This window comes from Equus przewalskii, chromosome 1 (genome assembly GCF_037783145.1).
Source record: "Equus przewalskii isolate Varuska chromosome 1, EquPr2, whole genome shotgun sequence".
Taxonomy (NCBI): Eukaryota; Metazoa; Chordata; class Mammalia; order Perissodactyla; family Equidae; genus Equus; species Equus przewalskii.
The window spans coordinates 66,733,388-66,760,118 of NC_091831.1; the positions used below are offsets into that span (position 1 = coordinate 66,733,388).

General features: G+C 49.9%; 1 protein-coding gene across 13 annotated transcripts in view; it reads left to right on the top strand.

The window, feature by feature from the left end:
• The window catches only part of ANXA11 (annexin A11), a 41,861-nt gene that overhangs the window by 11,475 nt on the left and 3,655 nt on the right, over positions 1–26,731 (top strand). Inside the window, exons 1-15 of one of the 13 annotated variants that reach the window (XM_070613545.1) lie at positions 959–1,103; positions 3,712–3,850; positions 4,341–4,511; positions 5,607–5,685; positions 12,645–12,707; positions 14,709–14,821; positions 15,722–16,108; positions 17,474–17,561; positions 17,808–17,902; positions 18,626–18,739; positions 20,798–20,888; positions 21,327–21,406; positions 21,536–21,592; positions 23,687–23,780; positions 26,602–26,697. In XM_070613545.1, the coding sequence (XP_070469646.1) occupies positions 5,610–5,685; positions 12,645–12,707; positions 14,709–14,821; positions 15,722–16,108; positions 17,474–17,561; positions 17,808–17,902; positions 18,626–18,739; positions 20,798–20,888; positions 21,327–21,406; positions 21,536–21,592; positions 23,687–23,780; positions 26,602–26,697 (1,354 nt within the window). In that variant the 5' untranslated portion in view covers positions 959–1,103; positions 3,712–3,850; positions 4,341–4,511; positions 5,607–5,609. Of the gene's footprint in view, positions 1–958; positions 1,104–2,858; positions 3,851–4,340; positions 4,512–4,859; positions 4,964–5,547; positions 5,686–12,644; positions 12,708–14,708; positions 14,822–15,721; positions 16,109–17,473; positions 17,562–17,807; positions 17,903–18,625; positions 18,740–20,797; positions 20,889–21,326; positions 21,407–21,535; positions 21,593–23,686; positions 23,781–26,601; positions 26,698–26,731 lie in introns of those variants that run through there. The other 12 variants (XM_070613527.1, XM_070613523.1, XM_070613521.1 and 9 more) reach the window with 12 other exon arrangements.

Below are 26,731 nucleotides of genomic sequence, written 5' to 3' on the forward strand. Positions count from 1 at the left end.
GGTGTTTATTGGCAGGGTTGTATCTTTTCTGGAGGCTCTAGAGGAGAATCTGTTTGCTTGTCTTTTTCAGCCTCTGGAGGCCGTCTACATTCCTTGGCTCATGGCCCCCTTCCTCCATGGATGGAAACCCTCTCATGCTTCTTATTTCTTTCTTTTCATCCTTATTTCTCCTTATTCTTTCTTTTCATCCTTAACCCAGGCAGGAAATGCTCTCTGCTCAGGAAAGGACTCATGTAATTAGATTGGGTCCACCTGGATAATCGAGAAGTTGGTAACCTTAATCACATCTGCAAAGTCCCTTTTGCCATGGAAGATAACATATTCACAGGTTCTCAGGGATCAGGGTGTGGACTGTCTGGGATGGTTTTGAAGGACCTACCTGATGGTGCCTTCATCTCAGGCTTTGAAAAACCCTCCCCTCTCTGCTCTTCCCCTTCCCCACATTGTCCTGAGGTACCCTGTGACCATAACAATTGGTTAGGTATGGCACTCAGTGTGTGGGCTGACATCTGGTAGAGACTGAACAAGTTTGGGTGTATGTCTAGGATCTTTGACGACCCTTTTTCCCCTCTCCAAATGTCAGAGCTTGTCCTGTTTGGCCACTCGGGAGAGAATGACATTGGGTGAGTTGGTCACAGAGTGAAGAGAACTGCCCACACTTTACAGAGGTCTTTCCTGATCTTACGTCATTTAGTCCTCACAGTAACTCCAAGGTAGGTGGGCAGATCATATCTTTGCAGACAGCTTAGAAGTTCAGAGAGGTTAAATTGTCTAGTGAAGGTATGGTGGAATTAGGACCCAGATCCTAGCTCCCAGGCTAATACTTCTTAGGGAGTAAGTTAAAATTAACCTAGCACCTCCTATATGCTAATAAACTACTTGGTGGATAGCTATATATGTATATATCAGTGCATCAGATCCTCACAGCCGCATAGTAAGGTGGATGTATTTTTCCCAGTTTTACAGAAGGACGTCAAGTGACATGCCCAAGGTCACATAGCCTGAAAGCGGTAGAGCTAGAATTGGAATCATTGTCATTGGACTCCAAACCCTGTTCCTAGCAGCTGTGTTGGAAGATCATGTCAGAGCTGTGTGGACCATGGGTAAAAATTCATTCAGCAGAACGGAGAAGTCTCTTGTGACCATCCTGTGATGTTTGTGGCTCTTAGTGGAGGGAGGGTGGGTTGTGTGAAGATGGGGGAACTGGCGTAGGGTGTGGGCGAGAGTAATTTGGGGTGGTAAAGGGCCTGTAGAGAATCTGGGGATGGATGTTATCAGACCCAGTGTCAGTGATGCTTAGGCTGTGTGACCTGGGATGAGCCACTCTCACCTTTTCCCATCCAGACGTGGGAAGAGTTCAGAGAAGGAGCTCCCCAAGTTCCCTTCCAGCTGAGCACTGAAGGGTCACGTTGTGCAGTCAGTAACTGCTGCACCCCTGTGGGCCAAGGTGATCCTGGGGAAACGGTGCTTGGGTTGGATTCTGCAGGAAATGGAGAGCCTTGAGAGCTAAGCGGGGGTTGGGGAGAGACAGCCTGGAGGGCTCAGATGCCTCTGGGACTTGTGCTTGATTGACATCTGCTGGTCCCTCCTACTTTGTTTCTCAGGCTGGTCCTGGGAGGAGCCCCTTCTGATTAGGTGGTGTAATTGGGAGCAGCTTCCCCCATGTGAAAGTGGTGAAACAAAGACACAGATGTGTCTCTCCAGTCTGAACTGTACTTAGAAACACAACCCACAATTTCCCTATTTTTCCGGGGGGATGGAGTATTTCCTTAGGTCCGGACCACACCTTGGACTTAGGACTTGGGTAGGGGACTTTTTCTGTCGCTGCTACTGTGTCTGTCACAAGAACTTTGGCACCTACGAGGACCATGGCCTGAGCCCCTTCATGTTCTGGGCCTGGGTGTCGCCAGATAATGACACCATATCTGGGTTCACCTTCCCCCTCTGTGGCCCGCTTTCCACTCCTCAGAAATCCTGAGTTGGGGTTGGCATTTGACTAAGTGTTGGCTTACCTGGAAGCCCATTTGGTGTGGGCAGGTCTCAAAGGGGACTGTTCCCATGAACAGGAAGGACCCAGGTTTGCCAGAGAGCTGTGCTGTGGAGGAGTTGGTAGAGAGGTCTCACCTGCCAATCTGTGTGTGCTCCCGGTACCTTTAAATAGTCCCTCCTGCCTCCCTCCCCTTCTCGGTTCCAAGGACCTCGTCTGGAAAGGTCCCGAGAGGAGAGAGATGGTTTCTGTCCGGGCAGGGGCACAGAGTAGAAGTACTGACAGCAGACTGCTGGCTGTTTGCAGGGATGGGCTTTGTGCAGACCAAGGCACAGGACCCTCCTCCCAGGCAGGTTTTCTCTCCAAGAGGCCTTTTCAAAGTTGCTCCCCCCTCATCCTCCCCCTACTGTCAGCTTCTTGTCTTTACACCCTCCTCCCCCCAGCATTCCTGGTGCTTGAACCAAGCCCCTGGGCACCTGGCTTATAGAGGGGATAGAAAGAAAACATTGCCAATTTCCTGTTGGTGGTTTCTCCTTGGGGAGATTGGAAAAGCCAACACAGCCGTTCCCAGGACTTGCTGCTACAGGGCTGGGCTTGGTTTCGGAGAAGGAACCAGCACACTTTGCTCCACTCCTCCCCTCCCCTGCCATTCACACTGTCCTGACTCTCCCCACCTCTCCTGTTACTCCCCTATCCAACCCCCTCCCTGCCCCAACGTTTCTCATCCTGAGCATTATCAAATGGCCCAGGGTCCTCTGGGACCCTCTAATCCTCTTTGCTATTTTATATTGGGGAAACTGATATAATGAGAAGTTAAATGATATAATGAGAACATATTTGATATTAAACTATTAGTATCTGCATTTTATAGATGTGGCAAACCGAGGCCCAGAACAGTTAAGTAACCTGCCCAAGATCACGCACCTAGTAGAGAACAGAACTGGATTTGAACTTGGTAGTTTGGCTTCAGAGTTTGTTCTTCCCAACACCCTATGCTGCCTTTAATGAAGTACCTGGGATCGTGGTGAAACAGGTGTTTCTAGTTTCCGTCTTTGACATCCTAGTTTCTGGGGCCAGCGGGCTCTGTGAGGAAGTACAGCAGAGGGGTTAAAAGTCCTGGGCTTTGGAGCCTGGCTCTCTGGGTTTGAATCCTGGCTCAGTCATTTACTAGCTGTAACCTTGGGCAGGTTACATAATCTCTCCATACCTTGGTTTCCTTATCTCTAATATGGGGATCACAATCTTAGTATTTGTCTTAATGAGTTGTCGTAAAGTTAAATTTCATGTAAAGCACTTAACAGTGCCTAGTACATAATAAGTATTCAATAAATGTTAACTAATATTGTTTTTGCCTAATGAGTTTTGGAAATTTGGGCATAAAGTTAAGCAGGCTCTTTTGTTATAGGACTTCTCAGAACCTTTATTATGCTATCATGAATTGGCACTTTCCTGGAAGGGGATGTAGCAGGCAGCATTTTCCAACGCTTTTGGACAACCAATCTTTCTCTCTCTTTAACTGGGTACCTGATAAATTCTCAACTTGCACAATGTTAAGATGGTGTCCAAGAACACGGTTCGGGAAGCACTGTACATCATGCTTCCTGTTTGTGCTTCGCAAGGCTGAGCTGGACATGGAGGGTCAGGTTAGGCCTGAGCAAGACTTTGAATGACTGTATGTAGCAGAGCTGGGGCTGTGCCTTGCTTCTCTTGTCCCCTCCCCACAGGATGGGGAGAAGGAATTGGCGTGAGCCAAGGTACCTGAGGGTTTCTGGAACCTCCTTGCCATGAGGAATGGTCTTGGCTGACCTGGTTCAGAGCACAGTTACTGCACTGTCTTCCTTCTGTCCTTGGAGGAGTCTTAAAGTAAGTCACCAATGGCAGCACCAGCTGGGACCACCAAACAAACCAGCCTAGCCCTGGTTTAAAATGGTCACAGGTTTGCACAATGGCACTGTTAGGGGAAGGCAGGCAAGCTCTGCTCTCAGCAGACTAAGTTCTACCATGGACCCTTTTCCTATACATTTGTGACTTGAGTAAGCCATGTCCCTGATGTATTTTAGGTCCAAAAGCAAGGTGGTTGGAAGCTAGAGAATCTTCAAGATCGCTTCCAGTGTGGCATCTTGGGTGTCCGTAAATCTAGGATTGGGGTGAAAATCTAAAGAGGTATCCCCTTCAGGAGTCCTAAAATCCAAGAGGAAGGAAGAGTCCTGAGGGGTGAAGCCCCCTGTCATGCACATGGCGTAGGGAGGTTGCGGAAGTGAGGGCCTGGCTTCAGGTCACTGGTTGGGATCCTTTTCCATTTGAGATTCTTGGAACTGGACTACCTTAAGTAGACGTTTCTGTATTGCCTCAGGCCCCATTTTTATCCTGCTCTGGGTCGTTGCCTCCTGTTGTCCAGCGCAGTGACCCGGGGAGGAATGTGCCCAGCACTCCCAGGATGGTGTTATGGAGGCCGGGAGCTTCTTGGACTAGCTGAGGGCTGACTCACTCCTCATCTCCCCAGCAGTGCCAGGAGGTGCACCAGGTAGGAATGTAGATAATTCATTACTCCTGAGCCCACCCAAACTGAGTTTTGTACTGGAGTGAGGAGAGTTTGCCGACAAGCAAATCTTTCTTGTTTTAAAAAAGTTATACATATGTATATGAGCAAACTATATAGATACATATATGCATATACATTTATGTGTGTGTGTTTTTTTTTTTTTGGTTTTGAATTATACATTAGAAACTGCTCAGCGGTGACCTTCGGTAGGGGCTTAAAGGGGAAAGTGACTTTTCCTTTTTATTTTGTGCCTTTCTGTTCTATTTAAATTTCTCTACAATGTGCTTGTATTCCTTTTATTTTTATTTTTAAATGTAATTTATTTTTTAGAGCAGTTGTAGGTTCACAGCCAAACTGAGTGGAACGTGATTTCCATACACCCCCTGCCCCCACCCATGCAGAGCCTGCCACACCATCAGCATCCCCCACCAGTGGTACGTCTGTTTCAGTTGATGAACCTATATTGACACATCATTATCACTCAAAGCCCATAGTTTACATTAGGGTTCACTCTTGGCCTTGTACATTCTGTGGGTTTTGACTAATGTGCCCACTATTTTAGTACCATATAGAATAGCTTCATTGCCTTAAAATTTCTTCTGTGCTCTGCCCTTTCATCCCGCCCACCTCCCTAACTCCTGGTAACTTACTGTCTCCATAGTTTTGCCTTTTCCAGAATGTCATATTAGTTGGAATCATACAGGATGTAACCTTTCAGATTGGTTTCTTTCACTTAGTAATATGTGTTTAAGTTTCCTCCAAGTCTTTTCATGGCTTGATCACTCATTTCTTTTACTACTGAATAATATTCCATTGTCTGGATGTACCACAGTTTATTTATCCATCCACCTACTGAAAGGACATCTTGGTTGCTTCCAAGTTTTATCAGTTATGAATAAAGCTTCTGTAAACATCTGTGTGCAGGTTTTTGTGTGCACATAAGTTTTGAACTCATTTGGGTAAATAACAAGGAGTACTAATGCTGGATCGTATGGTAAGAATATGTTTAATTTTGTAGGAAACTTCAGACTGTCTTCCAAAGTGACAAAATGTACCTTTTTGCATCTCCACCAGCAGTGAATGAGAGTTCCTGTTGCTCCACATCTTTCCCAGTATTTGGTGGTGTCAGTGGTTTGGATTTTGGCCCTTCTAATAGGTGTGTAGTGGTATCTCATTGTTATTTTAATTTGCAATTCCCTAATGTTGTATAGTGTCGAGTGTCTTTTCATATATCTGTTCAGGTCTTTTGCCCTTTTTTTTTTTTATTTTAAATCTTTTTTTAAGATTGGCACCTGAGCTAACATCTATTGCCAATATACTCTTTTTTCCCCCTTCTTCTTCTTCTCCCCAGCCCCAGTACCTAGTTGTATATTCAAGTTGTAGGTCTTCTGGTTGTGCTATGTGGGATGCCACCTCAGCGTGGCCTGAGAGCAGCCCTGTCCACGCCCAGGATCTGAACCGGTGAAACCCTTGTGTGCTGAAGCGGAGCACACGTGAACTTAACCACTCGGCCGCGGGGCTGGCCTCCTTTTGCCCATTTTTCAATTGGGTTGTGTGTTTTCTTACTGTTGTTTTTAAGAGTTCTTTTGATATTTTGGATAACAATTCTTTGTCAGATGTGTATTTTGTAAACATTTTTCCCAGTCTGTGGCTTGTCTTCTCTTCCTTTTATTTTAAAAAATACATCAGCAGGGACTGTCTGAGCTGCATGATTTAAACTCTGAATTTTTGCATAAAAACAGATTGAGGATTTAATATTAAAAAATGAACACACAAATGAATTGTCCAGCCTGCAGGCTGGGGAAGGCCACTGGAGGGGTCACCCTGTGAAAGCATCCACTCTAGTCCAGGCCTGCGTGGTTTGCTGCCGGGCTCTAAGGGGTGGGAGGTCTCGCTGCAGGATGATGCTTTCAGGCCTCTGCCTCCTCCCAGCGTTAGCTTGCTGCAAGCTCCATCCCACCTGAGCTCTGTGCTGGTCCTCTGGGGAGGACACTTCTGTATCCTTGTGCCAAGGCAAGGCACTGCCGCCACCCATTGTTACTGAACCAGGTTCGTTTTTGCCCATTGCCCAGAAAGCCAAGCACTGAGATGATAAGATTACAGCAGAAAGAGAGTTTAATCACAAGGCAGCCAAGTGAGGAAAGGGGAGAACAAGTCTCAAATCCACCTCCCTGGAAATGGGGACTCGGATATTTATGGGGTAGAGGGACAAGATGGTCTGAAATGTGGAGAGAGGTGATTGGAGGTGAGGAGAGGTGAGGTAATTGATGATCTGCGCAAGTGTAGTCAGACTTCATGCCTCTTCACAGGACCCATGTTCACAAAATGGTGGTGTTAGCATGATCTGGGGGTGGGGGTTTTAGCCTCTTGATGTCAAAAGGTCACTTATTAGACATCTGTGCAGGCCCAGTTGATGGGTTGGTGGTCTCAAACGCCCTGAAGTGGACAAGGAGTTCTAATTCTTGTCAAACAGCTCACACACCCGTTACCATGGTGACCCAGGCTCCAGGGAGATGTTATCTGTAGGAACCTAGTGGGAGTCAGATAGCGTGTGTCCTAAACAGCATGGTTAACAATGGGTGGGTGAACAACTGAAAGCTATAATAGTAATTGCAAAAAAGAAAAAAAAAACTTTAGTTACTAACTACTTAATCATCAATGGCTAACTGCCAGTTTCACCATCCCTTCTTTTTCTTCTGTGCCCCTGGAAGTCAGGCAGGACACCAGAAGATGCGCATAGTGCGTGGCCCAGCCTGTATCTCTATCTCCCATTGTTGGGGTGGGGAAACAAGGCTCTCCATTATGGTAGAGGGGTAGCTGGCTGGGGTGAGTGAGATTCTTCTTGTTCTGAGTGATTTTGCCTCTTTTCTCTACACAGCATTTGTAGATTCTTCTGTTTGGGGACTCTGGCCAGTGCCCTTGTGGAGCCCTTGTGATGTAATGGTATTCTGGTGTACGTATACACAGCTTTAGGGGACAGGCCCTTTTACAGTCCCTGAGAAGCCTGCTGTGTACCTGCTGTATTATTTCAGCATGCCCCCAGCATTCTGAGGCTTGGTTCTGATGGGATCCTGGGATGCCCAGGTTTTGGTGCTTGTCCTCAGCGCTCTGCTGGGAAGAAAGGCTAGACAGTATAAGTAGAAAGTATCCAAGTACCTTGAAGGGAAAAGTGTTTCCTAGAGTGTGGAGCACAGAATCAGTTCCATCAGAATTGCTGGGTATGGGGATGGAGCGCTTGTTTTAATTTCAGATTCCTGGGCTCATCCCAGGTTGAAGGGCCCAGAGTGGTTGGAGCCCAGGCCTCAGCATTCTGAGCGCGCCCTCTAGGTGATTCTCATGCATGATGAAGCAGTGCTAGCCAAAGTGTGGTCCACAGTCAGGCAGCATCAGCATCACCTGGAAGTGTGTTGGAAATGCAGGTTTGGGGGCCTATCTCAAATCTACTGATTCAGGGGCTGTAGGGGAGGGACCCAGCAGTCTCGCTTTAACGAGCCCAGCAGGTGATTGTTTTGCAGGTTGAAGTTTGAGAATCACCAGTTTAGCCAGAGAGGGCCACAGCTGGATGAAACTGGGTACACAGCTGCTGGTAGACGGTCCTAGTGAGGAAGGGTGGTATTTCTGCTGCCGTGTGCCCTGAGAGGGGTAGGACCAGAGGCTGGAAGTTCCCTGGAGGCTAGTTTCTAAGAATTGGAGTAATCCCTGAGGAGGCCAGCTGCCTGCTGTGTGCGGGAGGCTCTCACCATTGAGTCCCCGTGGCAGTGCCGTGACCAGAGCCAGCATAGAACAGGGATATCTCCCAGCCTGTCAGAATCGCATTAGCAGTGTGACGCATTCCCATGCAGGCACCCTTTTTCTTTGCTAAAGGACAGAAGTAGGAGAAAGGCATTGGTCGGTGCGTGTGTGATACCATGGAGGCCAGAGAGAAAGCAGATCTGCTGGATTGAAACTCGCTGTGTCCCCTTCTGTCCTGGAGAGTGAGGGTTGGACAGGCCGTGAGGGGAAGGTGAGGGGCACCTGGGAGCCTGCTGGAGCTCCTGTCCTAGCTGGGAATGGCTTGCCAAAGACAACAGGCCCTGATGGTGGCCTCTTTGGAGAAAAAGTGGAGGCCAAAGTTCCCCAAAGACTGGATGATGAGATTTTTTTTTTTAATTGAAGTAACGTTGGTTTATAATACATAAATTTCAAGTGTACATCATTATATTTTGACTTCTGTAGAGACTACATCACCAAAAGTCTAATTGCCCAGCAGATTCCTGAATTTTCTGAAAAGGGGGGAAGAATGTAGCTGTTGCAAGTTAAAGAGTTGTATGCAATGTCTGAAGTCCCCTAGGATGTGGGTGGGTTGGGTAGGCACTTGGAGCCAACATGGTGCATCCCAAGGTTGCCCCAGGTTATTTGGCTGCATTTGCTTTTCTCCTGGGGATTATTAGGCAAATGAACTGCAGGGCTCTGGGCATGGGAGATGTGTTAGAATCCTAATTTGGAGGAGGCCCTCTTTATACTGTTGTGAACAAGATGGGGAAATGTGCGCTGGGTCGTGGTGGAGTTAGGTGGCCAGATAGCTGGTTGAGTGCCTGTACCCGCTGTTGTCGAGCTGGGGTGTGTCCGTCGTTGGCCCTTTCTGTATCAGTTACTTGGAAGAACGCATGTCACGCTTACCAAATTGGTAGATATAAAACAAAGCTGAGAGGGCGCACAAAGATGTTTGATGTCAGTCAGAATCTCAGGAGATCTCAGTAGGCTGGAGTAACGGGCAGAACTTAAGGGAGAAATTTAACAAGGATCCGCATCAGGTCTTCATTGTCCTGAACACCCAAGAGTTACCAAGCCAGAGGGGCTGGGAGCCACACCCATGGGGAGAAGTGGGCTGATGGTTCTGCCCTTCGCCTGGTCCTGCACTCTTCAGACCACACCTGGGGCCTTTGGTTCTGAAGATAGCTTTCAGAGAAAGAGAAAGGGAGTGGGCTGCAGGCTGAAAACTATTTCAGGCAGGAACTGGTGGAAAAAAATGAGACTTTTTTCAGGAGAGGGGAAGACTGGAGGTGGTCTCCTGGGGAGAGGGGAAGACCCAGGGATGAAGGGCTACTCTTTGGACATGGGATTAGTCCCGGCCTGTGGGGCACTCAGGGCAGAGCTAAACCAGAGTCACCAGGAGACTGATTTTGACTCTTGCTGAGAACTCTGTGAAGCGCTCCTGGGAATCAGTGCCATTGCCCTGTGAGCCGCAGAGGCTGGCCTGTGGTCCTGTCTGGGGCGGGGAATACTAGCAGTGCCTCCATTTCTGAGTCCATGGTATGTTTATGTAACAATGCTAACCCCAGACCCAGAGCCCGCTGCCTTGGACTGAATGAGCCTGTGTGAGTTGTTCAAACCTTAGAAGGACAGCCATGGCCTCAAGTGAGCCCAGAAATCCCCACCTGAATTGGGCCTTTTTTAAAGTTGTTTTTTAACAGGCAATACATGTATGTGGCAAAAAATGCAAATATAAACAGTAAGCTTCATTTCTGTCCCCAGGTTTCTCCTCCCTAGGCAACCAGTTTACCCAGTTTCTTGTTTATTCCAGGGTGATTCTGTGGTTCTGTGTATATATATATATATATATACACACACACACCCCCCACTAAGTTTGTGTTTGTTTTATTTTTTTAAGTCAGCTTAGTATTGCACCTTGATTAATAATGGGGATCATTTCCTGTCCCTGTATGTAGAGCTGGCTAATTCTGAAAACAGCTTCAGAGTACCCATTGTATGGATCTGTTGTTATTTATTTAACCAGCCTCTTACAGGTGGATATGTAGGGGGTGTTGGTGGTTGTAACAGCTAATGCTGCAGTAAAATTCATGTGTGTATGTCATTTCACACAGGTGTGTGTCTGGGAAACATTTCCAGAAGTAGAGTTTCTGGGTCAAAGAGTGTCATTTTTAATTTTGATGTCTGTATTTTTGACTGGCAATTCTCAGTGTATTAGTGAGGGTAAACAGCTTCACTTCCTTTTCTGTAATTACCTGTTCCCATCATTTAAGTTTCTCTAGTAGTTTTTGATCTTTTTCTTATCATAAAACATTTTTCCTAAATTTGTCATTTCTTTTTAAGTTGTTTTCCTTATTTATTTCTTATGCAGAACTTTAATTTTATGTTTTTGCGGTTTGGGACCACTTCTTATGTTTAAATCTTTGGTCTGGCTGAAATTTATTTTGGTGTATCGAACAGGATGGTACCCAGCTTTTGTTTGGTTTTTGTTTTTTTCCCCACCTGGCTGTGGATAGGCCTTTTGGCCTCATTGCTCTGGGAGGAGACGAGAAGTGGGTGGGTGGAGGGGCTTTGGTGACCAAAGCTTCTGTGCAGTGGTGGTCTCCAGAGACAGAGATGTAGGAAAACAACTGTCGCACACCCTGTTCCTTTGCAGGGGAGTGCCTCTTTCTCCCATCGGAAGGTTCCTGGCCCATCCATCCTTTAAATCTCCAGGCTCTTTCTTCATCAGCGAGGTCTGAGGGTTCTGGTAGGAGAGTCAGGCTGAGGGCAGGACCTGGGAGGGCTTTTTGCTGACGGCTCACCCAGCCACAGGGAGATGAGTCAGACAAGGGCAGCACCACTGGGGAGCTCAACCACCTCACTGCAATGGGCAAGGGGAAGGGGCTTTGGCACACACCGCAGGTAGCCAATTCTAGCTTTCTCCAAGGTTACTTGCCCATCATCTGGCCTCATATTGCTTTGCCTATAGTCACCTCTGGACCCACTGACCAAAACGAATTACCACACCCATAGGGCTGAGAACTAGGCCTACCCTGTGGGGACCAGCGCCACTTTAAGGAAATCCTTCAGCTTTCTTGAAAACAACATGCCCAGTTCTCGAATGTGGCTGTGAAGGGCCACTAGAATCTTGTAGGTGGAGAGCAGCCTTTAGAGCAGTGGTTCCCAAAGTGGAGTCCCTAGACCAGCAGCATCACCTGGGAACTTGTTAGAAATGCAAATTTTGTATCTGCTGACTCAGACTCTGCAGGTGGAGCCCACTATTGTGTTTAACAAGCCCTCCAGGTGGTTTTAGTGCAGTGCAGTGTGGGAAGCAATGGGTCTAATCTGGGTTGGTGCCCAGCATGCAAGGAGGAGCAGCTCACCTGGGGCCAGCAGGTATGATTGTTAAGGGGGCCTACAGGTTTCCTCACATATCCTCACCTATCACTGGATGGCTCTGCAAACTGCAGCAGCCACTGATTAGCAAGAGTAGGCAGGTGGCATGACAGTCTCTGAGTGACTGGTGTCATGGCAGATCTGTGGCTGTCCTGGGCAGTTTAATTGGCATGGGGCACGGCAGAGGGATTTGTATACAGAGGGAGTGTGTTAGAGCAGGTATCCCACTCAGCACCAGCAGGCAAGAGCCGGGGGTTCCAGGCCTTTCTTCTTCCCTTACTTGTGATCTGCAGGTCACTTACCCTTTCTGAGCTCCAGCTGGTTCATCTGTAGAAATGGGATGGTACTGCCTCACTTGCCATGATTCCGGATCCTAGATCAGATGAACCCTCCTGAGGTCTCTTCTTGCTTCTAGGAGTAATGATTCTCCATACTGTACCAGGTTCCCTTGCCCGGTGAACCAGAGGTTGGAGAATGAAAAGTGTAGCTTGGGGCAGATCCAGTTTGGAGGCTGCTCTGGATAGCTTGGAGTCTATAGGTTGGGCACAGGGAGATGGACTCTGGCTTCCCCTGTTCGATGGAGGGTGATATGGACACTGGAAGATAAAACCAAACAGACCTGGACCCCTGAGCATGAGGCTATCTTCTGAAGTTGGAGAACAGCTCCACACAAACACAGCATCCTTTGTCAGCAGCGGTGGGAATGAAGCTTGGGTGAAAGGGGTTTTCAAGGAAACCCACCAGCTGGTGGGTGGTGAATCCTATAGTGGGGTGTGGGCGTGAGCCTGACCCTGAAGATGAGCCCACCTTGGTTGCCATTTCTAGCTGAAGGCCCCAGCAGGTAGAGGATAAATTGGGTTGCCACAGGTCACACCTGATACAAGAGGGGCACCGGTTTGTGGGTGTTGCTGTTCTACAAAGAAGCCGCCAGTAAGGCTGGTGGGAGCTCCTGGCGAAGCCTGAGCGCGCTTTCCTCTTCCTTTTCAGATCTAACCATGAGCTACCCTGGCTTTCCCCCGCCCACAGGTGGCTATCCCCCAGCTGCACCAGGTAAGAGGGTTTGGGGTGGGCCGGAGTGGGAATGCCTTCTCTGCTTAGTGTCCAGCAGTAGAGAGTAGAGGAGGAGTAGTGCTTTCCAGTCATTTCCTCACTCCTGTCATGCTCCCACAGCACAGCCAGGTTGGGGAGGGACTGGAGAAGAGCATGGATGCTGAGGCCAGGAGAGGCCTGAGTTTCAAGCTGCTTCTGGAAGTCTAGAACCAGGCCAGGACCTGGTCTCTTGCCTTACTAGCTGATAGCAGTGGGCAAATGGCTTCCCTTCTCTGAGACTCAGTTTTCTCCTTTGCAAATGGCTTCAAGGATCTCTCCCTCCCTGGGCTGTCCCGGATACTAATGAGATAGCCAGGTAAAGCCTCTGGCACGGTGTCCTCCGAAGCATTGTTAGGTGACAATTGCCCTTTGTCACTTCTGCTACCCTGTGCTCAAGGTGCATGGTTTTGCAGCGGCAGGGTTCTCCCTGCCGAGGGGAGGAAGTGGGGGCAGTTGCTAAGAGTCAGATGTTCCTGCTGAGGCTGCAAGAAGCTGTGGGCCAATAGTAATGAGGCTGCACCAGCCGGTCAGGCGATTGGATCCCGGCCCCAGCCACAATGCTTCTCTTCACACTTAGAAGGCATCTTCTCTGGCCCTTTCCCCTCCTGGGTTCCTGAAATGAGATTTGATCCCCACAGTAGGAAAGGAAATAATGAGGGCTCCTGGGACAAGGGGGAGAAGAGATACCATTCCAGGTCATCCTGAGGTTGCTTGAGCTGTGCTGCCCCTCACCCCATGAGACCACTGGGCACATTCTTTTCCCTAGAACTGAGGTCCTTGAGTCTGAGCACTGATGGCCCTGCAGGCCATTTGGATCCGCCCTTCCATTCAACAGGTGAAGAACAGGTGGAGCGGGGAGGTGCAGCTCCGCCACTGTGACAGGGTGTATCAGGGGTTGAGCTGGGACATTTCCCTCTGAACAAGCCCGGGCCCAGATTTGCCAGCACTAGCCTCAGTCCCCTCTCTAGTAGGAATCGTACCATCTGTGTCCTACCACTGCCACCTCTGTCAGCACAGCTATTCTACCTCTGAGCAGCAAGACAGGGAGCAGGCAGGTGGTTCCTAGGAGGCTCTGTCCTGACTGTCCCGGAGTCCTGGAGCTGAAAAGCCAAACTCGAGGTCCCCTGGGCCTTTTCACTGCCATGGACAGGAATGCATCTCATAGGCAAGCAGCTCACATGATGATGCTCACTGCCATACTGCTTGTCACAGTGACAACTGTAACATAGGAACACTCACTGGGCACCCAGCTATGCCCTGCACAGGCATTAGCTCTCTCAGTCCTCATCACAACAATTTGAGGCAAATGCTAGCTATTATCCCCACTTGTCAGCTGAGGAAACTGAACCAGAGGGTTTGAGGGCATCGCCCCGGGGCGCATACCCCTGTCTTGCTGGTTTCAGAACTGGGGCTTTTCACTGCTGTCCCCTCACAAGGACATGTGACTCAGCCCCATCTCCCTCCATCCTCTCATTCTACTTCTCCCTGCCTCTTACAGACTCCTAAAAGCAAACAGCCAATTTGGCAGGACCTGCCCCCTGCCATGCTTTTGCCTCTGGTTTCTTGGTGCTCCTTGAGCTCCCCACTGTCATGGGCTCAGTACAGTGTCCTAAAATGACACTGTCCTGTTCTTGTGTCTGCACTCCCTCTCTGTGGTGAGCCCCTAGGCTCCTAAAAGCAGAGCCTGTCCCTGGCCTCCTACTCCTTAATACCCCACAGAGGGTCGTGGGGGTGTTTGCTGAACCTCACCTTCCTCCCCGGAAGGAGGAGAAGGTTCCCTCTTCTCTTCCGCTGGCAGTGGGATTGGGTTAGACTTTCTTGACTGTTTTCTGTATGGTCTGTAGCACCATCCCCAAGGCCCTCCCTGGGTAGTCTCCCCTTCTGAACCCCTGGGAGCTTGATGCTCTGCCTTTCCTTGTTGGAGGGCCAACAAGGAGCTAAAGGGCTTGGTGTTGCTTTCAGGTGGTGGTGCCTGGGGAGGTGCTGGCTACCCCCCACCCAACATGCCTCCCATTGGGCTGGATAATGTGGCCAACTACACAGGGCAGTTCAACCAGGACTACCTCTCAGGACTGGTGAGTCCAGCCCTCCTGCTGGGGCTGCCGCTGGGGCCACACTTGCATGGCTAGAGGCTGCTAGCTTCCATGGCATCAGAGGTGTCTGTGTGTGTGTGACCTGTGGGTGCTGAGTGTATTGAGCTGCATCTTAGGACAGAAGAGTTTTCATCAGGGACTCTCACCTGCTTGCTATCCCTCTCTGCATCTTGACGTTTCCCACCTGTAAAATGAGGGCAAGGGGAATGCCTTGGCTGCGTGGTCTCTCAGGTCCCTTTCAGCCCTGGGGGATTGGGTAGGGGTGATGCCTTCATGAAATATATATTGAGCACCTTCTGTATGAGCTCAGCATAGGATCAGGAGGTGAGAATGTGTATGTGTGTGCATGTGCTGTGTACATGCATGTTCACATGCCTGTGCATGTCTGTATGGATGGCTATTCTGGTTGGGACTGGGAGCGGGTGCCTGGTAGCATGGACAGGCATACTACTTTTATTTGTTGATTTGCTTTTAAAATAGTGTATTTTGTAATCTGAAAACAAGTGTATGCTTTATGTAAACAGTGCAATCAGTGCATAGTCTGATTTGTTCAGATCTGTTTTAGGCACTGGGGATATGTGGATAAAACAAATGAAAGTCTCAGCCTTGAGTACTTATCCACTGGGAGGAGACAGGTAGTAGCCATAATTAAATGGTGTGGTGTTAGAGCAAGTCAGGAGATCAGCAGTACAGGTGGAAGGGATGTGGAACAGTGTCAAGGTGGGCCTTGCTGAGAAGCCACTGGTGCTCAGACTCTGCTCCAGCTCTGGTTGTGGCTCCTGAGAGCCCACTGCAGGGCTCAAGGCAGGGAAGGGCAGATGGCAGAGTGTGGCTCTCTCAGCAGGGGCCATTAATCTTAGGCTCTGCTTTGTGGACTTTCAGGCAGCCAACATGTCTGGGACATTCGGAGGAGCCAACATGCCCAACCTGTACCCTGGGGCCCCTGGGGGTGGTTACCCTCCGGTGCCCCCTGGGGGTTTTGGGCAACCCCCTTCCACCCAGCAGCCTCCATATGGAATGTACCCGCCCCCTGGAGGAAACCCACCCTCCGGGATGCCTTCATATCCGCCATATCCAGGGGCTCCTGTGCCAGGCCATCCCATGCCGCCCCCTGGGCAGCAGCCCCCAGGGGCCTACCCTGGGCAGCCACCGATGACCTACCCTGGACAGCCACCAATGCCACCTCCTGGGCAGCAGCAGCAGCCCATGCCAAGTTATCCAGGATACTCAGGGTCCGGGACTGTCACCCCTGCTGTGTCCCCAGCCCAGGTGAGTGCCAGCCCTGCCCTACCCTCAGTCTAGCCTGGGCCCCAAAGGCCTGAGACGTGTGGCTCAGCGTCCTCTATCAGCAAGGCCAGGGAGGGTACAAGGGAGAGCTAAGTCCTTCGGCTATAACCTCTTGTTTTAACAGACTGTCACTTTCTCAAAGACTCCTCACCCCTGGTTTGTATTTCTGAAGACCTCAGGGAGCTGCCTGGTTTCTCCCAGTTTGATTAGATGTTCTGTGTGCAAGTTGGGTCTGAACGTCCCAGGGTACCCTTCATTCCTCTTGTGTTATTTGCTGCCTGGGCTCTGTGTTTTGTAAGAACTGTTTGGGCCACTGGTCTCCAGGCTTTATGCCCAACGGCTCTTAGTCTTTAGTCCCTTGGATGTGCCTTTCCAGGCTTGTTTTAGAGGATTCTTAAAACCTCCTTTGGGTAGGGAAGATTGTTGGCAGTTCTTTCAGTGCTGCTCTTGGCTCATTTTGAAGAGCAATTCATGTTTGCAGAGCCTAGAATTCATTGTCATGGTTATGTGGCCAAACAGCCAAGCCCAAGGCTAGTGGTATGTGTTTGACTACTATTTTTAGACAGAGGATCCCCTCTCCTTCCTGCCTCTACCCCCACACATTCTCCCACCCCTGCCCTGCTTGCTGTCTCCCTCCCTGCCTTCTGCCTTGTCTTTCCTCTGAGCTTATCTCCTTAACTGTGTTATAACCAGTTTGTACTAGCCACAGAAGATAATCCACCAGGACACAGTTTAGGCAGGAAAATTCAGGTATGCTGGGGAGTGCAGCTGTTGGTGTCAGGAGGAAGTCCGGCAGGAACACAGGTCACAGAATTTAGAAAACAGTGCCAGGGAACCAGTGCTAGTCTAAGAGGTAGTCGGGCTACATGTACCATTGTGAAGGTCGGGTACCTTCATTCCCCTAGAGGGAGCACTTTTTTCTAATTCACACAAAGGTGCTCCATGGACTAGCCAGGCCCTGTTACAAGGACCCTGATATGTGCTCTCGTGTGCTGTGGTGGTGAGGCACTGAAAGAGGCCAGTGCCCCTTGTTTCCAAGGCCTCCCCTTCATCAGGAACCCAGGTCAAGCCCTGGAGGACCTGGGCATTGGGCAGGTTTTTCAGCGTCAGGACTCAGCTAGAGGTGGGCTCCTAGCCAAGAGAGCCAAGCAGAAGCTTCAGTACCAGGACACGAGGACAGATAATGGTTACGTTAGTCCAACTCCATGTAGAGTCCTCTGCACTGTTGCTTGCGGGCTCCTTCTGGTACCCCAACTTTTAGAGAAAGGGCCATTCCCAGAGTCTGGGGTAGGGCAATCTCACATCTGGGGGATGCAGCATCTCACCTAAGTCTGTTTGTCTGAGCAGTTTGGAAACCGAGGCACCATCACAGATGCTCCTGCCTTTGACCCCTTGCGAGATGCTGAGGTCCTGCGGAAGGCTATGAAAGGCTTTGGTGAGAGACCCTGGGTGGCTCAAATGCTAACTGCCCTTTGATTCCCCAGGTAGTTACACATGGCTCTGTGGGCTGGGGCTGCTGCGTGGAGGCAGCCTGGCACCAGGGGTGGTGGAAGAGAAGGTGGATATGGGGGTATAGTTGAGAGGCCCAGGAGAATTGGAGGACCCACACCAGGGAAGTCTCCAGCTGCAGAGCACGCCCACGACCCCCGGCCCTGCCCGCTCCCACCTCTTCTTCCTCCAGGGACTGATGAGCAGGCCATCATTGACTGCCTGGGGAGTCGTTCCAATAAGCAGCGACAGCAGATCCTCCTGTCCTTCAAGACAGCTTATGGAAAGGTGAGTCTGTGTGTATATGTGTTTTGTGGGTAGGGGAGTGGTCCCTCGCAAATCAAGGCATAGTCTCCAGCCAGCCCTACTCACTCTAGCTTTTCCTTGGCCGAGGGGGGCTTCCATCTCCTGGAATGGACCATAAGGTGTATTAGGGTATTTCCTGCTGTCCACCTGGCCAGTGGCCTCTCAGCTGATGGTGTCTTCTAGAGGTGAAGGATGCTCTGAGGGAGAAATCTCACAGTCCATAGGATACTTGAGGTTTGATGAGAGGTGCCCAGAGATCCGAGTTCTAGCCCTGCGTCTGCCATGACTCACTGAGACCAGGGGCAAGTCATTTCCTCTCCACTCCCACCTGGTGTGTCTCCTCCTGGAACCCAGGCTGCTCTCCCTGCCCTCTTCACCACCACCTGAGGAAGTTTAGCTGATAGAAGAGCTTTGAAGGAAAAGGCAAGGTGGTTGTATTTTGAACTTTTGAATCTTAGAAAGGTGAAAACAGTAGATATTGAATAGGCAAGTGTTCTAGCCCAGAGTATCTCCAACTTTAATGTGCCCTAGATCCCCTGGAATCTGGTTCAAATGCAGGCTCCGATTCTGCAGGTCTGGGCTGGGGCCTTGGGTTTGGCTTTTCTGTTGATGCTGCGGGTCCTCGGATCTGGGATATTGTCCCTATTAATCACCTTCTGTGGATTCTCAAAGTAGGGTTTTTTGTTTGTTTGCATATCCAATCAGGATTTGATCAAAGATCTGAAATCTGAACTGTCAGGAAACTTTGAGAAGACAATCTTGGCTCTGATGAAGACCCCGATCCTCTTTGACATTTATGAGATAAAGGAAGCCATCAAGGTGTGTAATGTGTGTGTGTTTGTGTTCACATGTGTAGACACAGCCCAGGAGAAGGCCTGGATGGCGTGATGTGTCTTAGCCTGCTCATTAGCTACTGTTGTCACTGTGGCTTCTGGACCCTTTTGGGTTGGAGTCTAAGTGCTACAGAAAGGGGAACTTGCGGTGACTTCCCCAAGAGGCAGATGAGGTGTCATTCAGCATCAGGGAGCATCTAAGTTTCTCTCCATCTTAAAAACATAGTGGAGGCTGGGGTTGTAGAGGAAGCTAGTGGTGCAGTGAAAAGAAGAGGGGTATGAGGCATGGGTGATGTCATCCTCATTCATTAGGGCTCTGTTATTGGCAAATAACAGAAACACTCTTGAGTAGTGTAGGCAGAACAAAGATGGAGAATCAGTTATGGGGATAAAGACTAGCAGCCTGGTGTGGAGAGGGATGGGACCCAGGCAGGGTTTGCCTCTTGTCTCTGCTTCTTCTTGAGTGTCCAATTCATTCTTCATCTACTTCTTTGCTGCTTTTTTTATGTCTGCTTGGCAGAGGATCCCTGTTGACCCCTCTCCATTTACCTTTCAGGGATCCAGCCACAGAAGAGACCACTGTCCCCTCATTCCAAATTCCAAACAGGGGGCAGATTCTGATTGGCTTAGTTTGGGTTCACTATCTCCCCCAGTCCAGCTGGTTATGACCAAGGGCAGATTATGACCATTCTGGAGAGTCTCATGCCTCCCAAGACCCACAGCAGGTATCCACCGGATGGGGAGAGGGCAGCTCCCACAGAAGGGGAAATTCTTGTGAATCGAACAGATGCTCCAAAAGAATCCACCTTTTCTTTGAGGCCTGATAGGTGGGCACACTGTGACTCCACTAAAACACACCTACATGCTTTCTTCTAGGGAGGAGGTCAGGAGGCGTTTGGGGAGGGCAATGGCCTGGGACCCCAGCAGTGGCCCCCAGCCCTCTGCCCAGCCCCAACCCCCAGCCAGCTTCATGAGGTGGTGGTGTTTGTGGAGTGCTGGAAACAACATACAGTCCCTGTTGCTTATCAACTGTGTGGCCTTGAGCAAGTCACCCCACCACTCTAGGCTCCAGTTTCCCACCAATAAGAGGTTCACTTATATATGAGAGATAATAAATATTATAGCCCTTGGTGAATCACAGGGGCAGCTGTCACGAACTACCTATGTATCCTTGAGCATCTGTAAAATGGGAACGTGTGAACACTGAGCAAGGTGGCTAATGGAAGCTCTTTGTAAACCCTAAGTAATCTAATGGTAGCAGTAATCAAAAAAATAGCTAACCCTCTGTTGTGCTTCCTGTGTGACAGGCACTGTTCTAAGTGCTTTACGTATGTAACGCATTTAATCTGCATGACTTCCCTGTGAGGTAGGTGCTAGGATCACTGCCATTTATTGACAAGGAACCTGAGGCACAGAGAGCTTAAGTAACGTGCCTAAGGTCATACAACTAGTAAGCGGCAGAGCCGAGATTCAAACCAACATAGAAGCCTGGCTGCTGACCTTGTCCTCCACCTTCTCACTGTCCCTGACATGGTCGTCTCTGCATCCTCATTGTTTCTACCTTTTCCTGGATGTCTCCAGATGCTCCACAGTTCACTCTAGGACTCTAGTTTGTTCACATGTCTGCTCTCTTGTGTTAAACCCAGTTTCTCAGTTTTTCTCATCTCATTCATAGGCTGAACTTGGAATAAAACAGATATGGGTCCACATCTCAACCCACCATTTACTGTGTGGCCTTGGACAAGTCACTATACCTTTCTGGTTCTCAGTTTCCTGGTGGGTGGAATGGGGATGATCCTGTAATCTCTGCTCATCACCATGTTGCTGTCATTATCTGGAACTTGCCTGGGCCTGTGGAGAGAGCTTGGCTGCTGCAGACCCAGGTGGCAGCAGCCCTCTGGGGGTGTCCCTGTGTTTGGGGCTTCTGTTGCTGGGGCTTGTGCCCTGGGGGATGGGGCAGCAGCATGGCGCCTGCTCTCTTTCCTGGGCACCAGTGAGGGAGCTATTATAAGCTTGTGGCTTGTTGTGTTCTCGGCCACTACAGGGGGCTGGCACCGATGAGGCCTGCCTGATTGAGATCCTCGCCTCCCGTAGCAACGAACACATCCGGGAATTGAGCAGAGCCTACAAAACAGGTCAGACTGGCCCCCAGGGCCTTCTGCCCTCTGCTGATTCCTGTGCTTTCTGGGCCTCGGCCACACCCTCTCCCAGGGTCTCTATTCTCCTGGCCTTCTTATCTCTTCATCTGCCACTCATCAAGCACTGGACTTTGATCCAGGACCCAACCTTGCCTGCTGTTTACACACAGGCCAGGTGACTAAGGTAAGGGAGAGCTGGGGAAAATATCTTGAGTGTGGTTTGGGCCAAGACTGGCCAGAGGCTAGGTCAGCCTGGAGGTCATAGCCCCTCCTGGATCTCTAACTATATGTCCCAGGATGCTGTGTGGGCTGCCTGTCTCTTCATGCCCAGGACTCCCATGCCCTTCTTTTGCCACTGCCCACTGTTGACTATGTATAGTGGGCAGCTTCATTCATGTGGCTGCAAGCTGGACCTTCCCTGTGTCTCCCTTTCAGAATTCAAAAAGACCCTGGAGGAAGCCATTCGAAGTGACACATCAGGGCACTTTCAGCGGCTGCTTATCTCTCTCTCTCAGGTACCTTTCCCACAATAGAGCTTGGGGCTCAGAGAGGCGTGGATCTTGGAGCAGTGAGGAAAAGGGATGGGGAGGTAGGGGTGTGCAACTCCACGGAGTGGGCTTGACCATACAGCTGCTTCCTTTCAGGGAAACCGGGATGAAAGCACAAATGTGGACATGTCGCTTGTCCAGAGAGATGTCCAGGTGAGTGTGATGGCCAGGCTAGGTACGCCACCTGGCTTCCTAAGCCGGGGGGTGGGGATGTCCTCTACTTTCTTGCTTCACAAGGGAGGAGTTCTGGGATGGAAAGAGCAACAGATAAGGAGTATCCAGATGCTGTGCGTTTCATACAGTCCCTGCCACTTATCAACCATGTGGCCTTGAACAGGTTACCCAACCACTCTAGGTTATAGTTCCCCACCAATAAGAGGTTCCCTTATGTGGGAGATAATAAATATTACAGTCCTTGGTGAATCATAGTTATAGATGTGAGATTTCACGTGACTTGGTACTTTCCTTGGGTTTGCTTATATATACCATTATGTTTGCAAATGGGCAGAATTCATACTTGCCTGTTAAACTTTTGAAGGTTTGAGCCTAGAAACCACCTGTCCCATTAGTTGTGTAGCCTTAGAATTCTGCCCTTGTCCCCAGCCTTGTGTGAATTGCAGACAAAAGATGAAAAGTGTCCTGCCATTTCCTCTCTTTGTCCAGGCATCTGAGTGCCTCTCTAGAGGAGTTTGGGTTTGCCACTAATGAATTCAGACCATAGTGGTTCTGGCTGGAGAGAGCCATGGCTTCCTGGTGGGAGGGAGCTGGCCATACTTCTCTCTCCCCCTTCATTACTCCTGCCACCCGTGGCAGGGCATTCACCAGGCACCGCCAGTGGTCTCCTTATCTTTGCTTTCTATCAGGGCGAAGAGGACCTCTGTGGAGTGCCCTGTGTCAGGGCTGGAAGAGAGCTACTCTTCTGGTCTGGTCCATTTCCTTTCCAGATGAGGAAACTGAGGCTAGAAAGGTTGAGCATTGTGCCCAGGGAAGTCTGGAGGCAGAGCCTGGACAAGGACCCAACTCCTGGCTCTGTTCTCTCTGCCCAGGCAGCACACAGACCCCTGGTCCCAGACCCCTCCTGCAGGGTCTGCCTCAGTTAACATCTCCCTGGCCTGAGACATCCATTCTCATTTGTGAACTCAGGGCTGGACAGTCCCCAAGCTCCCAGGCTCTGGCTCGTGCTCCAGTGTTGCTTTTCCCATTTCTTATAGAGGCCGTTTCCTAGCTGAGGCAGAAGTTGCCTCAGTTTCAACGTCTCCTGCCTACTGCTCTGCCTTCTTGGTTTGGACCTGCTCGGCCTCTCCTTGATCTGTGCCCCCAATGGCCATCTTCTGCTCTCACCTATCAGTGCCTTTCCATCAAGAGCTGCTATCTGAGGCCTGGAGAGCACTTTAGAGCCATTTGGGCTGAAACTTTCAAAAGCTTAATAGGCAAGTGCAGATTCTGCCCATTTGCTAATGTAATGGTATATGCAATGAAACACAGGGAAAGTGCCTAACCCATGAAATCCCACATCTGTCACTCTGATCTTTCAATTATTGTGATAGTTATTGTCTCACGTGTTCCTTTTAGATAGGAAAGCTGCTTTTTAAAGATTGGGGAATTTCACATAGAAATCTGGATTTCTGGCTTCTCATGAGAAATGGATCTGACAGCTGTGAGCCTGCATTCCTCTATCATTGTTCTCAGCTGATGCTGAGAAATCAGTTGCCCTTCTGTGTGGCTAGCCTTGGTCCCTACCACTCCCTGGCCTTATAGCTGGCCTGTTTCCCTCATTTAAGTTACCCAGCTGGCCCCCTTGGGCTTTCAGGTTTGTGACCCCCAAATCTAATCCAGCTTTTGCCTTTTAGAGATGAGAAACTGAGGCTTAGAGGGGCCTGTCTAGAGTCCCCTGGCAAGTTGGTAGCAGAGCTAGGACTCAAGCCCAGGCGTCTCATTCACATTTTCCTCTGTGCTGCTGCTCCCTTGTTTGGGTTAAAGCTGTTCCTTGTCTGGGCCCCAATGGGTCTTGGTTCTCCTGGTCCTGAGTCCCCCCAGCCTCAGAACCCTCTGTGTTGCCCAGTGAGGGAGTGCGGATGGTGTCTAGTTTGGCACAGTGAATGGAGCACAGCCGAGGCGCTGCTCCCATTTCCTTTCCCTCTTGGCCTCCAGGGCCCGGAGACTCTGCCCAGGTCTCCCAGGTGACATGGGCCTTGTGTCTGGGTCGAGGCCTGTATCGCATGCCCATCTTCCCCTCTGTCTGTCCAGGAGCTGTATGCAGCTGGGGAGAACCGCTTGGGAACAGATGAGTCCAAGTTCAATGCAGTTCTGTGCTCCCGGAGCCGGGCCCACCTAGTGGCAGGTAAGGCAGTCTGGGCCTCCCTGGGGCCAGGTATATGAGGGCAGATGAATTATTGTGGGAAACAGAGCTTGCAGGAACACTTGGCAGTTATGCTCTGCATGGGGCTTTCGCTTCCTTAAAAGAGCCCCTGGTGGTGATTTAAAAGATGATATCAGTAGGTTTCCCGAGTTTCTGCAAGCATCGAGTTCTGGAGGAAAGCAAAGGAAGAGGCAAGGGAAACTGGGAGCCTTCTTGGCTGGTATCTTTACATGCTAGAATGTGGAATGTTAGGATTGAGAGAGCGCAAGAGCATCTAATCCAAAATGTGGCATAAAAAATGAGCATAACAATAAGACTAACGTTTATTAACTCATTCATTCAACAAATTGAGCTCCTGCCGTGTGCCAGGTCTTGCAGTAGGTGTGGAGACTGTAGGAAACAGCACTACATCATCCCTGCTCTCATGGGGATCACCTTCTTGTTTGGAGACATGGGCAGTAAACAAAAATAAAATTCCTACCAGATGGTAAATCCTTTAGAGAAAATAATAAAGTTGGAAACAGGGATAGGGAATGATGGAGGATTGGCGGGTGCTTGGGGAAGTCCACCGAGGTAATGACATTTCTTTTAAAAACATGAAGTAGTTGCAGGTGCAAAGGCCCTGAGCAGGGGGCTCCCAGCGTGACTGAGCACCGGTTAAGGCAGTCGGTGTAGCTGGAGCAGATGGAGTGAATGAGAGTAGTAGGAGGTGAGGTCAGGGATGGGAGGAGGCCCTGCTGACAGTTGTTGGGACTCACTGTTTATCCTGAGTAAAACAGAAAGCCGTTGAGGGCTCTGAGTGGAGGAACAATGTGATTTGACTTAGATTTTGCAAGTTCACTGGCTGTTGTGTTGAGAAGAGTGAAGGGGTCAATGGCAGCACAGCAAACCAGTTAGGAGGCGGCTGCAGTAATCCAGTGGAGAAATGATGGTGGCTAGCACCAGGTGGGAAGGGCACGTGGTGAGAAGGGTAGGATTCTGGCCCTGTTCGCTGATGAATTGGACATGGAGTATGAGAGAAAGAAGGGTTGAGGAGGACACAAGGATTCCTTCCCGCTGAGCCGGTGGAAGAATGAGGTGGCCCTCAACTGAGATTGGGAAGCTGTGGATGGAGCAGGCTTTAGGAGGGAAGGAAATTGGGAGCCTCAGGCTGGAGATATGAGGTAGGCAACTGGGTTTATGAGTCTGGAGATCAGGAGAGGTCAGGCTACAGATGGTGGTTTGGAAGCTGTGAGTGGGTTGAAGGTGTGTTTGAGGCTCTGGGACTGCATGAGGTCCTCTCAGGAGGAGACCAGCAGTCAGAGGACAGGGCCCTGGCCGTTGCAGGAGACTTAAGAAGGAACACTCAGAGAAAGGGAAGTCCTGGAGGCCAACAGTGTCAGAACAGCTAATGTGTGAGGCAGGCGAGGACGGAGAATGCTGACCACGCTTAGAAATGTGGGTGGGTGGGTGGCTCAGGTGAAAGCCTAGGCACCTGCTCTGTGTGTGCACGAGGTCTTGTAATACATACACGCAGACAGGTGCTGCTGTTCTCCCATTCTGTGGATGAGAAAGCAGGCCCAGGGCAGGGGCGGGAAATTAGGTCATCTAGCTGGTAATGTGGCCGAGCTCAGGTTTCAACTCCACCTGTCTGGCTCCACAGCACACTTTTTAACATTTACACTACACTGTGATGGAACGTGAGTGAATGTATTTTCATTTTAATCATTATTTATTTTAATGAGTATAGACTTATATAAGTAGCACATCAAATCCATGGTTTCACAAACATTATGACTTAGGAGAAAAGAGGAGCTGATCTGAAGCAAATAGTAAGTAATGAAGACAGATAAAGATATAGCAGAAGTCGTGACACTGATATACAGATGACAGAAGTTTGGAGAACACTGACAGAAACTGAGACCGAGGCTGGAGAAGGATTTATATCCAGGGTCAGAGCTAACATTAGGACCCAGGTCTCATTGTGCCGCCTGCCTCTCTAGGAACCTGCAGTCCACTTCCTGTGGTGCTCAGCTTGTCCTAGGGTGAGCTGGGGGTGCTGGGTGGGCAATAGCTCAGTCAGATTGGGAAAGACAAGGCTGGTACATGGACAACGGAGAAGGAATGGCATGGACTGGAAGTGTAGGGGATTTGAGAAGAGAGGGCAGGCTATCGGTGTGTAGGGGTCCTGAACAGGGGATTATGGTGTGATGGGGTAAGCAGCCTGGTGAGGGCAGTCCTGGTGAGGGGACGGGACCGCATGAACAAGCTCGAGGGGAGTGCACTCGACTTGGGGGTGAAGCATCTGGCTGATTGAGAGCTGGGAAGGTATGGTCAATAGGGCTATCCAGGGTGCTGGGAGCAAAGTGGAAGAGAGGAAGGGGCAGAAGTCTCCTCACTGTGTGTCCTGTATTAATTTCCTCTACCTGTCATAATAAAGTACCACAGACGAGGTGACTTAAATGACAGAAATTTATTTTCTCACAGTTCTTGAGGCTGGAAGTCCAAGGTCAAGGTGTCAGCAGGTTTGGTTTCTTCTGAAGCCTCTCTCCTTGGCTTACAGATGGCCACCTTCTTGCCATGTCCCCACATGGTCTTTCCTCTGTGTGCACATCCCTGGCGTTTCCCTGTGTGTCCAGATCTCTTCTTAAAAGGACACCAGTCAGATTGGGCCACACTAAGGGTCCCATTTTAACTTAATTCTTTAAAGACTTTATCTCCAAGTACAGTTACATTCTGAGATACTAGGAGTTAGGATTTCACCATATGAATTTTGGGGGGACAGAATTCAGTCTATAACTGGTCCCTTCTGTCTTCCCACTAGTTTTCAACGAGTATCAGCGAATGACAGGCCGAGATATTGAGAAGAGCATCTGCCGGGAGATGTCTGGGGACCTGGAGCAGGGCATGCTGGCCGTGGGTAGGTGTCTTGGGCTTGCCTTGCCTACCTGCCT